This window comes from Sorex fumeus, unplaced genomic scaffold (assembly GCF_029834395.1).
Source record: "Sorex fumeus unplaced genomic scaffold, SorFum_2.1 ptg000098l, whole genome shotgun sequence".
NCBI classification, from domain to species: Eukaryota; Metazoa; Chordata; class Mammalia; order Eulipotyphla; family Soricidae; genus Sorex; species Sorex fumeus.
Window position 1 is genome coordinate 82719282 of NW_026606155.1, and position 16452 is coordinate 82735733.

At 46.4% G+C, this 16452-nt stretch overlaps 1 protein-coding gene across 1 annotated transcript in view; it reads right to left on the reverse strand.

Moving 5' to 3' along the window:
- Nucleotides 1-16452, reverse strand: part of RASGRP1 (RAS guanyl releasing protein 1) — a 77053-nt gene that overhangs the window by 15665 nt on the left and 44936 nt on the right. The window contains exons 3-7 of the mRNA XM_056134124.1: nt 10078-10183; nt 5147-5209; nt 4693-4824; nt 2814-2967; nt 441-614 (exon numbers count right to left, since the gene is read on the reverse strand). Of these exons, the coding sequence (XP_055990099.1) occupies nt 441-614; nt 2814-2967; nt 4693-4824; nt 5147-5209; nt 10078-10183 (629 nt within the window). The remainder of the gene's footprint in view (nt 1-440; nt 615-2813; nt 2968-4692; nt 4825-5146; nt 5210-10077; nt 10184-16452) is intronic.

Consider the following 16452-nt stretch of genomic DNA (forward strand, 5'->3'; position numbering starts at 1 on the left):
TTTTCCCCTGGAAAAATTGGGGATGAATTCACTTTTTAAAAAACGAATTATCCCAGAGCTGGAGTGCTAGTACAGAGGGTAAAGCACTTGCTTTACATATGGCTTACTCTGTTTGGACCCCCAGCATCCCATGTGTCCCCAGAACCCGCTAGAAGTAATCTCTGAGCACAGAATCAGGAGTAAGCCCCGAACAGCACTTGGTGTTCAGAAACAAATAAATGATCCCAGTAATCACTCCTCTTCCCCACTCCAAGACTATTATAACAAAAGGAAAAGAGCAAATGTCTCTCCGTTCACAGCAGATGTTGAGATAGCTGAAGGCACACATGCCCCTCGGGGTTGAGGAGGGACAAGAAGCTCCCATGGACAGACTAAGAGGGCTTTGGTGGAAGGGGAAATTAATTACCTCGCAGGCCAGGTGGGAAATCCTGATCACTCACCTGAGCCACCTGGATGAATTTGATGAACACCTCCGCTCGTAGCTGTGGGGTGGGGCGGCTGAGAACCATCAGCTGCACCCACTGAGAGATGCCGTTGCACAGGGCGATGGACCGCTCCATTGTGGGGTTCTCCTTCACGCAGCTGTTCACCAGGTAGTTCTGATAATCGGAAAACTGGGGAGAAAGAAACCATTGCTGGGACACCACCCTGGTATTCCGGGAGACCCGGGGGCATGTCACCTCTTCCACTGACAAATGGACCCTTCTCTGCCTGCCTTCCCCTGCACCGCCTCCGCTTGTGGGTGAGAAATTCTTTCTCATTCTATCTGCAATATGCTTTCTCTACAACAGAGCCCAACTGGGTGGTGGTGGTGGTGGTGGTGGTGGTGGTGGTGGTGGTGGTGGTGGTGGTGGTGGTGTGTTTGTGTGTGTGTATCGTATGAGAGCTAAAGGCACTTGCCTTGCAGGTGGCTGCCACCTTGTTTTGAATCCCCAGCACTAGGTAGGTCCCTGAGTGCCGCCAGATCATTCCTGAGCCCAGAACCAAGAGTAACCTCTGAGACCTGAGACCTGAGGTGTGTGGTTCAACATCTACCTCCACCCCAATAAATTAAAGAAAATTAAAAGTAGAAGATGAAAATCTCAGAATAGCTCCAGCTCTGTTGTGGAGGAATAAAAACAGTTTGCTCACAAGATTCTAATCTCCCTCTCTCCCAGATTTTTTGGGGTTTTTTTGATTGTTTGGCTTTTTTTTTTTGGTTTTGGGACTGCATCTGGTGATGCTCAGGAGCTACTGCTGTCTCCGCACTCAGGAATCATGCCTGGTGGTGCTTAGGGGACAATAAGGGCTGCTAGGATAGAACTCGGGTCTGCCACATGCAAGGCAGATGCCCTACCTACTATACTATAGTTCTGACCCCTCCCCCAGATGTTTCTGTATTTAAAAATGAGCTGATAACATCTGCCCTAAGATCATGCCTCAAAAGGGCAGGGATGCAGGCAGTGCTAAGAGTGACCTCATGCTAAAAAACGAGCAGAAGCCACATGGACAACAGAGCTCGGTCACTAAGGATTTGGTGGTCAGTGGTCACCTTTCTCCAGGTGGAAATGTGCTGAGATTGACAATGAAACAGTGGTGTGAAACCTGCAGATGTCCACCAAAGCCTGTGTGAGTGTCCACATCCATTCTGCTCCATGTAGCCAAGAAGGAGGCTGAGCCTAGAGCTTGGAAGTTGCTCCACCTATTTCCAGCCCTGCTGTTCTCACACTTTGGAGTTTGGTCAGTGAAAGTAGAAGCAAGTGGAAGTACTGAGACTTATCTGGGAGTGGTGGGTGGGCCACACCCAGCAGTGCTCAGTGCTTACTCCTGGCTCAGGGATCTCCTGGTAGGACTGGGGCACCGTATCAGGTGCTAGGGATTGAACTGGGGTCAGCCACCTCATGGCAAGCTTAATCTCCATACTATGTTCATGGTTATGAATCCACTTAAAAAAGTCAGTTATCTCTCTCCTCTCCCCACCTCAAACTATTGTAAAAACAGAAAAGATCAAATGCCACTCAGCTCACAGCATGGATAAAGGTCCTCATCCTACGTCACCTTTATTGTCAGGGAAACCATTTAAAATTGCGTAGGAAAATAAAAAATGACCTAAAAATATTTATGAAGGGCCATAAGAAAGAAAGGGTCAAGCTGAGGCTTATATTCTTACAAATAGAATCGTACCCTAACTGGGGCCTCTGGGCCTACACTTATTTCCAGGGACCTCTGGCATCTACTTTAGGATTTCCCAGAACTGTTCAAATCCTATCCAGAGTGAACTCTTTTTAGTTAGTTTGTTTTTTGTTTGGGGGATACACCAGGTCATGCTCAGGGCTTACTCATGGTGGTCTTGAGGGACCCTAAGGGGTGCTGGGGATCAAGCCCAGGTCAGCCACATGCAAGGCAAACACCTTACTCACTGTCTTATGGCACTGGCCCCACAAACTCTAACTTTTTGAGGACATTTCCCCACATTTTTGGGTAGAAAATTTGAAAAAAACAACTTCAAAAGGTTCCTGGATGCCTAAATGATTATTAAGGGTAAAAGGTGTAAGCTTTTGTGTGTGAATACCTCATGACTACCGCTGCAGAGGATCAGTGTTACTGTTACGTGAGTGAAAGGTGGGCTGGGGTGGGCGGAGGTGGTCATGGAGGTTGGAAATGGGGGAGAGGCACAGGAGGACCAATTAAGGGGTTCAAATGTTTTTCTGGACCGGGAGGAGCCTGTGGTCACTGAGGGGGTCTCTAGGGTAAGGGAGCAGATGGGGCTGTGGAATGTCTTGGCTCCTTTCCAGTCTTTGCCAGAGCAGAGTGTTTGGGCCCCAGGTACCCACCGATATCCTCCGGAAGGACTTGAACTCCAGATAGGTGAGGTGCTCCGAGAGCTCTTCTGGCTCCAGGTGGTCAAAGAGCAGAGAGACTTTCCGCTTCTTGCTGGTGTTCGATTTTATCCTTTGAGTCAGTTTCCTGGACCAGTCACGGGAATTGCTTTCATAGAGGCAAAGAGTGAAATGGAAGGAGAGAGAGAAAAAGAATCCATCAAAATTACTTCTTCATGCAAACGAATCCATTAACGTTTCCCACAGAATACAGAGCATCGTTGACCAGTATTCCTTGGACAAAACAGTGCATTAACAGAGTTTCCTCAGAACAGTTTTTCTCTATGGTGGCAACTTAAGAATCTGGGTGGTTTTCAGTGACTCTTTAGCAGGGCACTGCAGGTGAAGTGCATTGATTTTAGGCAATAGGAAGCTGTGGGTCTTTCCTCACCTTTAGTGCTGAATTCTTTGTCTAGTACAGTGTGGTTTCCTTGTGGGGCACTGAAAAGATGGTAGTAGCCATCCAACCAGTGGATGGTAGTAGCCTTGTGTGCATGTGTGTGTGTGTGTGTGTGTGTGTGTGTGTGTGTGTGTGTGATTAAATGATACTTCTTTTTCAGAAGAGGGGTTGCTAATCCAAACAAATTTGGGAACCTCTATTCCAAAGACCGTGTTTCGGTTCTAGAATTCAACTTCCCAGGAACTTGCAGTTCTAGAGAAGCCGCTGCAGAATGAAAACCTTAGCAGCCACCTAGTACTCTCCTGCAGAAAATGAGGGTGGGTGCCGGGATTTCCAGAGTAGGCCAGTCTCGTAAATAAAAACATCCAAGGGAGATGCCATAGATATACCTCTAGACCCCATGCCAGAGTGTTTAATTCGGGGCAACCCAGAGGGGATGAGTGAGGTCCCTCTCTGCCCCAATGGAGCCTGCTTGGGCAGCCCAAAACCTCCAGAACTCAACCATTGCCATGCTTACTGCCGGTCTCCACCCAATCGGATGAGTCTTACCCATGAGAGAATCTACCATGCTCTCTAATATACCATTAATATACCAAAAAGCAGCATGCCACATTTGATGGGATTTAAAGTAGAAGGCAACCAATCTTAGAAATATACTTATACAGATTACAGATATATCAGCACACAAGGCTCAACCTTTAACAACATATTACTAATCTGTTATAGAAGGGCTTAATGGCTTCTGGGTGAAATTCAATAATCTTCACAGACTTTCCTCTAAGAAGTCTTTTTGTCTCACTTTTAGAAGATTATTCAAAACAATCAATACAAAATAAATTATTTTGGTTTGGCTTTGGGGGCAGGGTTTGGAGTTCGGGATGGAAATATGGTGGTGGGAAGGTGTAATTATGGTGATATTGGTGTTCGAATACTAAATGTAATCAAATATTGTGAACAACTTTATAAAAATAAAATTAAGAAAAAAAAATCCAAGGGGGAACTCAGAACTATTCCTGAGCTCCCTTCCAGTAACTGCGGCCCGTGCTCAGCACTCCACACGTTGGAAATCCCTGGCTCTGTACATGACCCGCAGTCCCTTTCCCACCTGGGACTAGGCCTGGGCCTGAGCTGCTCGGGTAGCTGCCCTGAGGGCTTCACTTTTCAGGCACAGGATGCATTTGAGTCCATGTCTTCTACCTTTGGACAGGGCCTTTTCTTTCTGCTCTTGAGTATTTGTCATTGGGGGCTTTATCTGGTCCTCAATACTCATTAGACTTTTCACCATGCTGAGGTCACTGCCTGTATGAACAGTCTGAGGTCACTGCTCCTTGGACATGTGCGCGCTGCTGAGCCCAAAGCTTCCCTGGGCAGCTAGGATGACCTCAGGGGAGGAAGGGCAGTTTTTGCCAGTTCAGTTCAAACCTGGACACTCACATCTGAGTTGTGTCAATGAGCCGGCAATGCAACTCCTCCCCATGGGCTTTCACCAGGTCCTGGAACTCCTCCATGGTATGGGTCAGGCTGGCGTCCATCTTAAACATGATCCAGAACTCCGTGATCCAGTATCTACATGGTGCAAGACAGAACATGTGACAGAAACCAACGTCACTGAATCACATTCCAGAGGGTTCGCCCCACCCAGAGGTTCAGAAAAAGGCAAGAGGCTGGGGTCCTACTGTATTTTTGGAAATATGGAAAAATAGATTCTATACAGAGAGGAAAAGAGGGAGAGGGAAGGAAGGGGGAGAGAGAGAGAGTGAGTGAGAGAGAGAGAGAGAGAGAGAGAGAGAGAGAATAGGGGTTAAGGATTGAATTCTAGTCCCTTGCTTCAGTCTCTCACTGTACCCAAATCTTTCACTGTCTAGGGACTCCAACTCCCAGGCATTACCTTACAAAATAGCAGATCTTCAGGCAAAGTCCTGGAGAATTCTTTGCCAAGGCATCTTTATAGGTGAAACTATGGTTAAGGAAACAGAAGCCTCTATCAACAGAAACCACACAACTGCTCATCTTTGGAAGGATTTCCAAAAACTCTCTCTCCATTCCAGCATGTTCATGTGTGTTTTTGTGTGTGGTAGCAGATCACACCCAGGGTCTCACCCAAGAGAGGTAAGACCACTCAGCTCAATCCCTAAATTATTCTCTGAAACAATTTTCTTGCCTCTTCAATCACAGGGTAAAAGCCATCTTGATGTGTACAAGCTTATCATCACCTAAAGGGTGATTGGTGCCTCTCCCTGCTGGGCTGAGAAGGAGAACAGCTGGCAACTGGGAAAATGGATGAATGACATGGGGTGACATGGTACTGGACAACTCCTACTGCCAACTCCAGTGTAGGAGAACCAGGATGCCAATGGCATGGAGGTCCTGTGATAACTGAAGCAGTGACTGGCCTCTGGCTGTGCCTATCAGACCAAGATGCTGGAAGCCAAGTTCAAAACAAAGCAGTCTCTCATCCTTGGAAATGTCTGCAGTGACTGATACACATGGCAGTGAAATAGAAGAAAGGGAATGTTCAAACAATTGTTCTGATAATTAAGAACAATCCTATGAACAATGAGAATATATAAAGGATGTGTGTGCCTGGACCTTTGTTGTACTGGCAAATCGACAAAAGCTGCGTGACCCATGTAAAAATCCAGTCAGAGATGACTTGAAGGAGCCTTATCCTGTGGAATATTGCAAGAGAATGTTACCAACCTAAGCATGGGAAAGAACAGCAAGGTCCCCTTAAAGCTCAGGGTTTTATTTTTTTTTGAGATGTATGGAAAGACTACTGATTGACTGAACAAGTTAGAGAAATGCAAAAATCCACTCCATTTTGGTATGCTGGGTGGGCCCTACCATCTTCTATCAACTGGCTGAAACATGATGCTGTAAGTAACTGTGATTCTGGGTCCAGAGAATGCCAGCCTGAGAGGATGCAGTGAATGAACCATGGGCTGGGATTTCAAGCCATGGAGGCAGCAATGGTCTCTTTCAGTGGGTGTGTGGAAATTTTAGGATCAAAGACAGAGAAGTACAAGTCCAGATTACAGTACTGAGATGGTATAGGCCCACTCTATTTAGGAAGCAATTAGAAATTAATCTTTGGGCCAGAGTGATAGTACAGTAGTAGTATGCTTGTCTTGTAAATAGCTGACCTGGGTTTGATCCCTGGCACCCCATATGGTCCGCTGAGCACTGCCAGGAGTAATTCCTGAGTACAGAGCCAGGAATAATCCGTAAGCATCACCAGATGTGACCCCCCACCCAAAATAAAACAACCCCAACAACAACAAAATGAAGAAAGATGAAAGTCTTGAAAATTCAACTGCGGATACTTAGTCCAGTGCTTTAGAGTTATTAATTTTACAACAAGCACTGGAATATTTCAGATAATGTCAGCTTTATGGTTTATAATCTGAATCTATTAGAGTGGCAAAAATTAGAATTAAGGAGTAATCTGAAATACTAGGGACTGGAGATACAGTACAGTGGGGAGGGTGTTTGTCTTGAACAGGGTCAACCCAGGTTCAATCCCCGGCATCCCATATGATCCCCTGAACCCCCTAGGAGTGATTCCAGAGTGCACAGCCAGGAGTAACCCCTGCGCACTGCCCGGTGTGACCCCAAAGCAAAACAAAAAAACTGGAAAAAATCTGAAATTCATAACTGAAATTAAAAATGGGAGTTTTAAATTTCTGGACACATACAATTAATTAGTTTTATTCAAATTAACCAAACTTTTCAAGGCCCCCTAATGCTGGGGAAAACATGCTAAATGTATTGAAAGAATATAAAAAATCATAAACTGGACTTAACTCCTAAAGAACAAAAGCTGTAAAATATATACTTAAAAAAAGTGACTTGAATTAAAAATTAGCTTTTTAAAATAGTTTTTTAAGTTTTGTTACTTGACTTGATTTATTTGCCTGCAAAATCTATCCCCTAGGAGCACCAAAACAAGCACCCACACGCATCAACAAAGAAAGTCAAAATAAAAATAAGTCTTGCAGTTAGAGACAAGTGCAGTGGGTAAGACACTTGCCTTGCACATGCCTGACCCAGGTTAGATCCCTGGCACCCCATACGGTCTCCCCTGAACAGTGCCAGGAGTTAGCCTGAGCACCACTGGATGTGGCCTCAAAACACTCCCACACATTCAAGAAAAAATGGTTCAAGCCCAAGGCATGCTACACATGAACCCATTTCAGATGCTACCTATTACCTGCTCTGCTTGTTGGAATGTTTCATCATCCTTTCTCATGAGGAACCAGCACAAAAACATAACTCTGTTCCACAACCACTTGGTGGCTATAACCCTCAACCTGGTGACTTCCGCTGTGTAGTTTCTCTTTCTCCTGGTCACTGTGGGTGGGGAGCATATGTATTGGCAGTCTACATCCCAGTGCTGAGCACAGGGAGGGGGTGGGGGCGGGGGGCAAGGCAGGCACAGCAAACCACTTGGGGCAGAAGCCACCTAATGTCATCCAACCCCCATGGCAGGTAGGGCACCTGTTTTCTCAGTGAGGAGATGAAGCAAATGCGCAAATGCCAGCATTAACAGCTCTGTCTGCTGGGCCCTTCTGCCTCCACGTCTTCTCCGCAACATTGCTGGGAGCATCGAGCAACAGGAAAGGGGGCATCTGGATGCTTTCCAGCATGTTTCACAAACCTGCTACCCCCCCCCCCCGCCCCCACCCCTTTCCTACCAAAGGTGGGAAAGTAGGAACCAACAGGAAACCTCATGAGCTTATATTTTTGCTTTGGGATCACACCTTACAATGCTTAGGGGTGACTCATGGCTCTGCCCTCAGCCCTCAGGAATCACTCGTATGATGCTTGGGGGACTATATAGGATGCCGGGAATCGAACCCAGGTCAGCCGCGTGCAAGGCAAGTGCCTTATACACTGTATAATCACTCTGGTCCTACTTTAACCCATTCTCTTCCTTCTAGGTCTGAGAACAGGCATGGAAGGGGAAAACCTTGTTATTCCTTCCCTGCTTAACCAGTGTTTCAATGACAAGAATCATATCTCATATTTTGTTCTCAGAATTCCTCTCCCCAGATTTCTCCCCTCAACATTGTGAGAACACACTGCACTGTTTTTGCACCTGTAGCCGAGCCACGTAACTTGGGGCAGCTGCTATGCCAGGCTAGAAAAGCGAGAATAACAAACAGTGCTGGTTCCCACCATCAAGGAGGGCACATCAAGTGGGGGGAAGGACAGGTCATTATAAGTTACAGTGTAGCGTGTGTCTTAAAGAACACATTAAAATTTTTTTCTTAAGGTATCTTCCTATTCCATGACATTTTCATTACTCTTTCAGATGACTAACAAAATTCAAACTGTGGCAAGTGGTCACAAAGGTTCTGTGGCTTATTGACTCAGTCATCTAAGAACAAAGTGCTGACGTGTTACACCACAACTTACTTACAGGCAGCGGTGCAGGTGGATCGATTTATCTAGCTAGAGGGATAAAAACACTGCACCTTTTCTGCAACTCAAGAGAAAAAGCTTCTCAAAGTATACCAGGCCAGAGATAGATACAGGTTGGATACAGCAAAGGAAACAAGATTATCTCCTAACTGAAATTATTTCACTAAACTTTTTTTCGACTTTTTTTGGGACACACTAAGGTCAGCCACCTGCAAGGCAAGGCCCCTAAACTTTGTGCTATCTCTGGCCCACTAATATTTATTTATTTATTTATTTTGGTCTTGGAGCAACAGTCAGCTTAAGTCATGGCTTACTCCTGGCTCTACACTCAGGGATCCCTCTTGGTGGGCTTGGGGCACCCTATGTGGTGCCAGGGATCCAAATGGGTTTGGCTGCATGCAAAGTAAGCACCCTACCTGCCATTCCATCTCTCCAGCCCATACATGCAGCTTTTCTTATGTGACTCCCTCTCAGTGCTCCCTCCTTGGACTGCTCCTCAGAGGAGAGGTGACAACTTATAAGGAGGGTTCAAGAAGGGATTCAGTTCTACAGGCTTTCACCTAGTTTTCTGTGTGCCCTTTGATGAGAAGGGAGGTGCGTCATGATAGGTGACTCAGTGCCAGGAGCCCATCTAGAGATGCCAAACAGTCTTACTCGCCCACTGCTGTCTATCTTCTGGGAACAGAGTTCAAGTCTCCAGTGATGGGGAGCAGTCTCTTCTCTACCCCACTCACTTGAAACCCCGGGAGTAAATTAACATCCAACAGGGTTTGCCTGGGCACAAATCCAGGGCCCCTGGCCAGAACAGAAAAGCACCAGTGGACACTTCAGCTCTGCAGTGCTGGGGAGCTTTCTTCAGAACCTGGGGATGCTGGGAGAACTGACCAGAACAAGCACCTTGTCAGAATCATGTCTGTACCCTAGTCAATGTGCACAGGGTGAATATGAAAAGTATTTTTCACTAGCAGAGACATGAAAGGAAATGGCTTGCATGTTGATTTTTTTTTCTCTCTGGATTACACCCGGCAATACACAGGGGTTACTCCTGGCTCATGTGCTCAGGAATTACTCCTGGAAGTGCTCGGGGGACCATATGGGATGCTGGGAATCGAACCCAGGTTGGCCGCATGCAAGGCAAACGCCCTATCCGCTGTGCTATTGCTCCATGTTGATTTTGTTGATTTCTTTGACTGTTTCCCAGAACAATCAGCATCAGTGGTCTTGTCTTAGCAAAATAAGACAGACACATACACACACACACACACACACACACACACACACACACACAGAAACTCATCAACAGCAATAAAAATTGAAGTGTGTGGCACATTGTCCAGATCCTTTTGAATGTGCCCCGAGGGGTGGTTGGCCTGTTGGCCTGTGTGCAAAGGATATAGCACCATCACTTTTTGGAGCAGCTCTGCAGAGGACACAATGATCCGGTGCATGGTCAGCATAACCTGCAGCAGCTGGTTACTTCGACACAGGTTTCCATCTGCATCTGAAAACACAAAGAGCAGCATTGGTGTGAGGAGGCCTGTGTGAGGTCCAGAGAGAAAAGAGTCACCCGTGGGGCCTGAACAGTGGGTAGGGCGTCTGCTTTGCACGCAGCCAACTGGGGGTTTGATCCCCTGGCATCCCTTATGGTCCCCCCAAGCGCTGCCTGAAGTAATTCCTGAGCACAGAGCCAGTAGTAGCTGGGGTGAGCTCGAGCACCTCACTGATGCCTGCTTCTCTGTGTGTGTGGTGCGGGGGGGCTGTCACTGTTGGGGGTGGGGTGCAGCAGGAAGCAGAGCTTTTCTTCCACACCATCTCCCCTTCCTCAGAAGTCCCTTTGGACAGCACAGGCAGGAGAAACCAGGACAGGGACAACTTTTACACCAGACAATGGACTCTGCTGAGAGTAAGCAACCCAGGCCTGGAGGGCCTAGAAGATGTGTAAGTGGGATGTGAGTTTAAAAACGGTCCCCATGAAAAGAGGGCGTCTTGAACTGCAGTGTAAATGCTTCCTTTTGCAGATTTTGCCATGCTGTGTGCCCGTAGCAGTGCATTTCTGGGGTTCTCCACCAACGCTTTTGGAAGCAGCTCATTAAGTGGGAAGCCCTGAACAATCAGCATGCTGAGGTTTTTTTTTTTTTTTTTTTTTTTTTTGGTTTTGGGCCACACTCCACGGTGCTTAGGGGAACCATAACATGGTGCCTGGGATCAAACCAGGGTCACCCAAGTGTAAGGCCAGCACCTTACCCCTGTATTTTCTCCATCCTCAAGTTTGATATAGATACCTCCGGATGGAAATAAAGGAAATACACACTAATCCCTTGGAGATTAGGAGTTGGATTCAGAAATTCAGGATGATTTGTAACAAAGAGCATCAGTGACTTGAATTTTCAAATCTTTGTCATTTTTGGGATCATACCCAGCTGTGCTCAGGATTTACTTCTGACTCTGTGCTCTCCTGGAGGGGCTCAGGACCATATGTAGTGCCAGGGATTGAACCTGGGTCAGTTGTGTGCAAGCTGCCCTGCCTGCTGTATTATTGCTGGAGCCCCAGGATTTCTGATTTTTCTGGTACCAAATAAAAGATGCATTCTAGACCCAGGCAGTGGGCAATCAAGGTTCTACCGGGAATGTGTTTTTAATCCTTTCAACATTTCTGGCTTTAAGTGTCAGTGGACATCTGCTGACACATGTAGTTGTCCCTCCCAGAGGACTATATTCCAGTGCTCCTTTGCCTGCTGGCTTCCAGCTGGGCTTTCGACAGTGAGGAAGCATGAGGAAGAGATGGGAGGAGAGAGAACACAGGGTATTTCTCAGGCTCTCTCTGCACTGATTGCTCCCCAGCCCTGGCAGCAGCTACAGCTTTCTTCCACAAATCATCACTTCCTAGCTCCAGCTCTCACTGGGCTGTAACACCGTCATCTTCCTGGCCCTTTGGCCCGAAGGGTGCTAATAACGGGGGCAGCTGATCATCTCTATGGGCGGCATCTTTTTGTGGGAGCTTGAGGGGTTTGCACTACACAGCAGTGCCTGGGGAACATGTGCAGTGGTGCTAGGGCTGACTGTGTGCACAGCTAGAACCCTGACCCTGTACTGTCTCTCTAGCCCTGGGGAGACAGGAGCTTGAAGAACAGCATCTCTTAACTGCATTCCTTTCCTTCCTCCATGAAGTATCTGCATTTAAACAAACCATGCAAATTCTGGTCCCTGCTGGGAAGGATTCAGAGGAAAATATCAAATGAAAGCATCAATGTGATCGGTTTTTATTGTTCCATAGCCCTTTAAATGAATGGCATTATATAAAAGGGATTGTCATTTCCATTCTTTCCCAATGCTTTTGAGTTCAAGATGTAGAAGTCCTGGCAGGTTCTCGATGATAACATCAGGTTAGATTTTACTGGGTAAACATGGAAGAGCTGACACAATCCCCCCAACCCCCACACCTGCTGGGTTACTACCCCTTTCTTGTGCCTCCCTCCCACCTCCAGTACTCCCCCCACCCAGCACTTTGCAGTTCTGAGTCAGAGCTGCCCCTGAGCTGTGAGCAATCTGAAGGACCCCGATCTTGCCTTTGGCTACTTTCTTGCATTATCAACATTACCCCTTGTCCTGGTTTACTTGTTGTGGTTTACTTTGAAATATGCAAAATCTCCTATTTCAAACAAAATCAAACCATGAACTCTCTCTCTCTCTCTCTCTCTCTCTCTCTCTCTCTCTCTCTCTTCTCTCTCTCTCTCTCTCTCTCTCTCTCTCTCTCTCTCTCTCTCTCTTGGGTCATACCTGGCAGTCCTCAGGGGTTACTCCTGCGCTCAGGAATTAATCCTGGTGGACTTGGGAGACCATATGGGAAGCTGGGGATTGAACCCTCATTGGCTGCATGAAAAGCAAATGAGTACCCACTGTACTCTTGCTCTGACCCCCAAACCCTAAAGTCTTATTCATTCTGGCTACCTCTTATTTCTCTGTTCCCCTTTTCTTTCTTTCTTTTTCTTGTTTTGGCATAATTTTTGTCTTAATTTAATAATTTTGGTCTACAGTATTATTAATAATGTTTTTCATGGACATAATTCCAATACCACACCCATCACCACTCCCTCCCCCCAGGACCCCAACACCTCCAATCTCCCCATTCCCTCTAACTGGCACCAACTCAGTGTGTATCTCAATTGTGTGTACGGCTCTGGCCCCAATTTTGAATTTTCTGAGTCTCCACTAGAAAATAAGCCCTTGAAAACTGAGTTTGGTTTTTCTCTTATTTTCAGGGTCTGGAGTAGTGCTGATAATGGTAGATGTTCATTAGAAAATTGAGTAAATGAGTGACCCATACAAACACGACGTCCCTTAACTTTTTAATATCTTCTGATACTAATTTGCTTGTGTCATTAACTCTCATTTTCTTCTTGGCCACAGTTTATAAAACAAACTAAAAGTTACTATTTCATAAATCATTGAAATGAAGTGTCTGCCTAAATAATTATAGTTTTGTGGGGTATTCTTCTTTTTGGGTCATACCCAGCGATGCACAGGGGTTACGCCTGGCTCTGCATTTAGGAATTACTCCTGATGGTGCTTGGGGACCATATGGGATGCTGGGAATAGAATCCAGGTTGGCCACGTGCAAGGCAAATGCCCTACCCACTGTGCTATTGCTCTAGATGCAGTTTTGTGAGTTTTTTTTTTCTTTTTGGGTCACACCCAGCGTTGCACAGGGGTTACTCCTGGCTCATGCACTCAGGAATTACTCCTGGCGGTGCTCGGGGGGCCATATGGGATGCTGGGAATCGAACCTGTGTCGGCTGCGTGCAAGGCAAATGCACTACCCGTTGTACTATCACTCCAGCCCCAGTTTTGTGGGTTTTTAATTCTGCTAAACTCACATCCTTGTGAGGCAAGAATAACACTGCTTATCTCTAGATTTTCTGGCTAACTTATTTTCTAGAATAGTTCTCTTGCCATAAAAATTTTGAATGACATAGTGATCAGAGAGATAGCACAGAGGAAAGGCACTTGCCTTGCATGTGGTCAGCCTGGATTTGATTCCTGATATTGTATATACTCGAGATCTGTCCGCAGTGGCCACGACCACAATGCTAGGAGTAAATCCTGAGCACAGCTAGGACTGCCCTTAATATATAAAAAATAAAGCAAACCTCCCTCCCTCCCTCCCTCCCTCCCTCCCTCCCTTTCTTCTGCATAACAGGGCCAGGGAAATAGCTCAAAGGGTCAAACACATGCCTTGCACCTATGACATTCTGAGTTTCATCCCTGACACCATATGGTCCTTTGGCACTGCTCCAAACTCAGAACTTTCATTTCACCCTTTCAGGGAGAATATTTCCACAACCCCTGGGCATCACTTGGAAGGTCTCAATTAAACAATGTTAAAATAGAAATTCTGTGAAACAAAACACGCTCAAATACGGTGACTTAAAAGAGGAGCCATTTGTTTTTTTGTCCATATCTGTGGGATGATGGTGGTGAAGCAATAGGCCCCTCCTTGGACCAATGACAGTGATGATAGGAAGTAAAGGACCCCTGGAAATAGTGAAGACTTCCTAAGCCTGCATTTGGACGGGAATGTGGGGCCTTCTGGCTTGGTGTGTTGGCTGAAGCAAGGAACAAACACAGTCCAATCTCAAGTCAAAGGGCAGGTAACTCAAAGTCAGTGATGCAGGAAAGTGGAAAACTGGAGGAGTGTGTGTGTGGAGACTGATATATTCAAGTCTACCACAATTATGGGGGTGGGGAGGAACTTCCTAATTCAGCATCTGACATAATAGTCTGTCCACTCACTTTTCCCCAAGGAAGAAGAAGTGATACATTCCTATTCCCATGCACTCTGGTACAGAGCAGGAGAAACTGTGAAATGCATTTGCAGTTTTTGTGTTAGAATTTTTATAGGCGTAGAGGACACAGTCACAGGCTTAATTGTACAGGAGCTAAAAGCTGGGTTCGCACTTGGTCCCTGTGGCTACCAACCTCTCTCCATGGATGCTCATCTGTTCAGGAGAGGACCTTAGATCTATCAAAGGACTGGATTTGGGAGCATTCAGAGGACTAAATGCATTTGCCAGGAGAAGACCCAGGAAAGAGTTGAGGATCATGCTCAGGAAGTTTAGGCTCATTCAGTGGGACCACAAAAGACAGAACCAAGAGGATGAGAATAAGTTGTAAGAGAGAACTGGATGCAATGTGACAGAAAATTCTACCATAGGACAAGATGGGGATGGAAGTCTTCCCATCACAGGTGCCCAGGGACGAGGCTGCAGAAAGACATCAAACAATCATGATATAATTGGCAGAGTAGGGACTGTGCACGCGCAGCCTGCAAAATACCCAAGGCTGTGCCAAGCATGACGCAATGATAAGAATTCCAATTTTTGCAATTTTTCTGCAATGTTGGTAAAGGTAAAGGTAAAGGCCCTCCCGTTGATCGTCGATTTGCTCGAGCGGGCCCAGTAACGTCTCCATTGGAGACTTTGTTGTTACTGTGTCTGGCATATCGAATACTCTCGGTAGCTTGCCGGGCTCTCCGAGAGGGGCGGAGGAATCGAACTCGGGTCAGCCATGTTGGCCGCTTGTAAGGCGAACGCCCTACCCGCTGTGCTATCGCTCCAGCCATGTTGGTATGGTTCATAATTTACAGCTGAAAGAAATGCCGGTGTTTTAAGATTAGGGCATTTGTTTTAGGTCAGAGACAATGGCTGGAGGCCCTGGGATCAGCTCTAGGTGGTTTAATTCCAGATATGCTGCTTTCAGCTGTATTCTGCTATAAACCATAGGACCAGGTGTCAGAAAAAGGAATTCCAGGATTAAATGGGAGCTAAAGTAGAGGAGCTTCAATAGCTCTCCCAGTCCTGAGGGCTACAGGTCTAAAAGATGCCTGCAGAGGCCAGAGAGATAGTCCAGATCCTTATACTCAACTGATCCGGTTGGATCACAAGCACGAGTGATTCCCTGAGTGTCACCAGGAATAATCCCTGAGCACAAAGCCAAGAATAATCCCTAAAAATCTCCAATTATGACCCCAAAGACACAGACACACTGACACACAGACACACACAGACATACATACATACAGACAGACAGACACACACACACACACACAAGAAATTATCGCACACCCACAAAAAATTCTTGTCACTAAGGAGAGGAGCCCATAATCTAGCCAAAAAAGAACACACCTTTAGCACCTAATGACATCAGGGAGTAGATGTCAAGAGTAGAACCCATGGAGACCACTAGAGACATTAGTGATGTCTAGGAGATTTTTGTGATACCTACAGGAAGTGACCCAGAAGTTCAGGGTGCAGCCTGCCACCTCTAAATCAGCCTGCATGATCTTTACTTCCTATCCACGGTTTAAAATATTGATGCTAATATACCACCGGTGTCTCACACCCAAATGTGGTTTAACTAACACAAATGGCAGTGACAGCATCAATGTGTTGGGTATAAATAAACTGTTTGCAGGGGCTGGAGCGATGACACAGCAGATAGGGCATTTACCTTGCATGTGGCCGACCCGGGTTCAATTCCCAGCATCCCATATGGTCCCCTGAGCACCGCCAAGAGTAATTCCCAAGTGCATGAGTCAGGAGTCACCCCCGTGCATCGCCAGGTGTGACTCAAAAAGCAAAAAAATAAAAAAATAAGAAAAAATAAACTGCTTGCACCTGAGAAAGTTGAACAACCGATGCTGGGGCCCCAGGGGACATGCCTGCCCAGAGCCGCTTTCCAGGCCCTGTGCCTCCTGACAGGGGTTGTGGCCAC